The 2904-nt window shown below is 37.4% G+C and overlaps 1 protein-coding gene across 1 annotated transcript; it reads left to right on the plus strand.

Annotated features, from left to right (window-relative positions):
- Positions 1-314: 314 nt before the first annotated feature.
- Positions 315-2369, plus strand: LOC124893056 (protein WVD2-like 7; the record flags this gene model as incomplete). Its single annotated transcript, XM_047404189.1, has 6 exons — positions 315-1106; positions 1280-1323; positions 1417-1509; positions 1592-1688; positions 1761-1832; positions 2193-2369. Coding segments are annotated over 6 exons (1113 nt in total), but the record flags the coding sequence as incomplete, so codon positions are not given.
- Between the last annotated feature and the right edge of the window lie 535 nt (positions 2370-2904).

A 2904-nucleotide genomic window follows, 5' to 3' on the forward strand; every position in this document is an offset into this window, starting at 1 on the left:
TTGTTCTTATGCTTTAGTTAATTGGGATGTTGAACCCCTTTCAACTTCTTCGTGTGTTACTTCAAATCCTGCCTTGGGTACTTTCTAGGAAACATACTTGCTCATTGATTGAGGCTTTGTTACGCTGAACTTTTAGGGGAAAAGATTTTGAGAGTTCCGTTATCTCATAAGATTGTTTGTTTAAGCATGTTAGGATATACTACTTAAGACATTACTAATTAGACCATTAGGGGGAAATGAAGATTTTCAATGAGAACTAAATCTATGTGGCTCTTTTACTTTCTACATGATCTTTATTTACTTACCAAAATTGACAGGCAGATTCGTGGCAATCTGGATCTATCTCATTCGGTAGATTTGAGAATGAATCTTTATGTTGGGAGAGGAGGTCTTCTTTCACACACAACAGATATCTTGAAGAGGTTGAGAAATGCATCAAGACAGGTTCTGTAACTGAGAAAAGGGCATATTTTGAGGAGCTTTTTAGAAGGGCACTTCTAAGCCAGAGTTCATCCGACTGTCAGGATGGGGTTGATTCTCAAGCTAGTAATGATGGATCCGAGAATATAGATTATGATGGGGACTTTGAGCATGTTAATGAGATTGGTCATTCTGCATGCTTTGTTGAAAATCATGACAGAGCAGCCACTTTACTGGAGAATGGAAAGTATCAGGCTAGTGAAAATGAAGGTTATGCGGGGCGCTTTGAGCATGTTAATGAAGTTGGCCATTCTGCACGCTTTGATGAAAATTATGATAGCTTAACCCATTTATCGAAGAATGGAAAGTATCGAGCCGAGAATACAGGCTATGGTGGAGATTCTGAGCGAGTGAATGAGGTTGGTGATTCTGCACGCTTTGAGGAGAGTTTTAATGGATCAAACAACGGAGACATCGAAGTCACAGAATGTGGGGGAGAAGGATCAAGCAACGGAGACATTGAAGTCACAGAATGTGGCAGAGAAGATAGTATAAGTTGTCATTCTGGACCCCAGACCGATCAAGATAACAATAGTTCCGATGTTCTTCGGAGTGTTCCTGAACGTCTGGAAGCTGAAGCAAAATTTAATCTCAGTGCTGGAAATTCAGCTTTTAATGATTCAGAGGTTTGTATCAGGTTTAGGCTTAGTGTTATCTTCAAATTTCAATGTAGATGAGTAAACTTGCTATTTCAATTTTGTTGAATTATTACTTAACTTTCTTTTTAGTTAGATTATTCTTTAGTTATTCTTAACTTGATCATCGAATTTTACGGTAACAGATAACTTGCTTTATATAGGTTTCTTCGGGTTCAAAAGCTAATGTACGTAATCAATATAAAAGGTATGCAGCTTTACCATGTTGAAAATGTGGGATATTTTGGTAGTACTGATTCATCCTATTTTTCTCAACCTCGTTTATTATTGAATGATGTAGCACTGAAGAACAGCCAATAGCAAGAAAGGTTGTCGCTTCTCGTGCTTCCTGTACAGAGAAAGTTAGCCATACATTATATCAAAGTGTAAACAGGTATATATCGTGGAGAAATTTTGAGCTTTAACTCCATATTGTGTTCATAAACATATATCTTAGACATATTTTTGTTGTACAGGGATAAGGAGAGTGTAAATTCATGTCAACCAGGCGTGAAACGGAATGGATCTAGTTTCTATTTCAAAACTGAAGAGCGGGCCAGGAAAAGGAAAGAGGCAAGGACCAATTTCTTGTGTCTTATAAAACGTTGTATAAAGCCTAAAAGAAGTTTTTGATATTGATTTCAGTTCTTTATGAAGATTGAGGAGAAAGTGCATGCCAAAGAGGAAGAAACACGTCAGCTCCAAGCAAGAACCCAGGTAATAAACCCGGGGTCTAATTGTTGTGACTAATGAAAACAGGTCCAAAATAATATGGAGAATCATAGGCTGCTAATTGTTGAGTGTTAGTTCTTTAAAGTCATGTGATATATCGTGTGGTCTTAATTGTGTCTGTGGAAATTTGGAATTAAAGAGTTGCCAAAAAGGGGAAGATGCAATCTTTTTTAAACGGACTAACAAGGAAAGTATGACAAACAAATTGACACCGAGGGTGTGTAAAATATCATCGGCAAGAGTTAGATGACAATTATTTTATCAGAAACTAGAAATACTGACTGACTGTTTGTTTGATTTACTTCATGCTGACTGTTCGTTTGATTTACTTTGTGCTATGTGCAGGAAAACAAATGTTGACTGCTCGTTTGATTTACGGTGTGCTATGGGAAGGAAAAGAAAGAAGCAGAGATCAAACAGCTATGGAGAAATCTCAATTTCAAAGCAACTCCCATGCCCGCCTTCTACCGTGAACCTGACCACCGCTCAAAAAAAATCAAGGTATTATAACAGGTCTCAAATAATGAGCATTCAGATTGTCAAATTTCACCTTTCACAAGTGTCTTCCTATTTCTTCAGTTATTTTCTGTTTTCCTGTGTTGAAACTAGGTAACATCAAATCCGTGCACTTAGACTACTGTTCTCACATGAAAGTAAAGCTTGTTTGTAAATTTTTTTACAAGCTGTTTTGCTGGTTTATGGTAGAAACAAGCACTCTCCCGTCATTTTATGACTCAAATCCCCTTTCTTCGACAAGCGATTTTACCTTTCAAAAAATTAAAACCAATAGAAAAGGGAGAATAGTGGAGTTTATCTTGCTATCCTTGATCGAACGAAACATTGACACTAAAGGGAAGAATAGATCATCTTGTACATTGGTCCTCCTATTATGACGTCCTTTAGGGCTCATTTCATTGACATTTGGTATGCGTGTTATGCAGCATACTTCCTTAGGGCCCTATATTGTTTCAATCTCGTTGGTCTAGGTGATAAGGTGTACACCGGTAATAGGTTTGTTCAAAGTTAATTTGGTTATCTGGAATGGCATGGTTGGGAA

This window comes from Capsicum annuum, unplaced genomic scaffold, assembly GCF_002878395.1.
Source record: "Capsicum annuum cultivar UCD-10X-F1 unplaced genomic scaffold, UCD10Xv1.1 ctg5334, whole genome shotgun sequence".
NCBI classification, from domain to species: domain Eukaryota; kingdom Viridiplantae; phylum Streptophyta; class Magnoliopsida; order Solanales; family Solanaceae; genus Capsicum; species Capsicum annuum.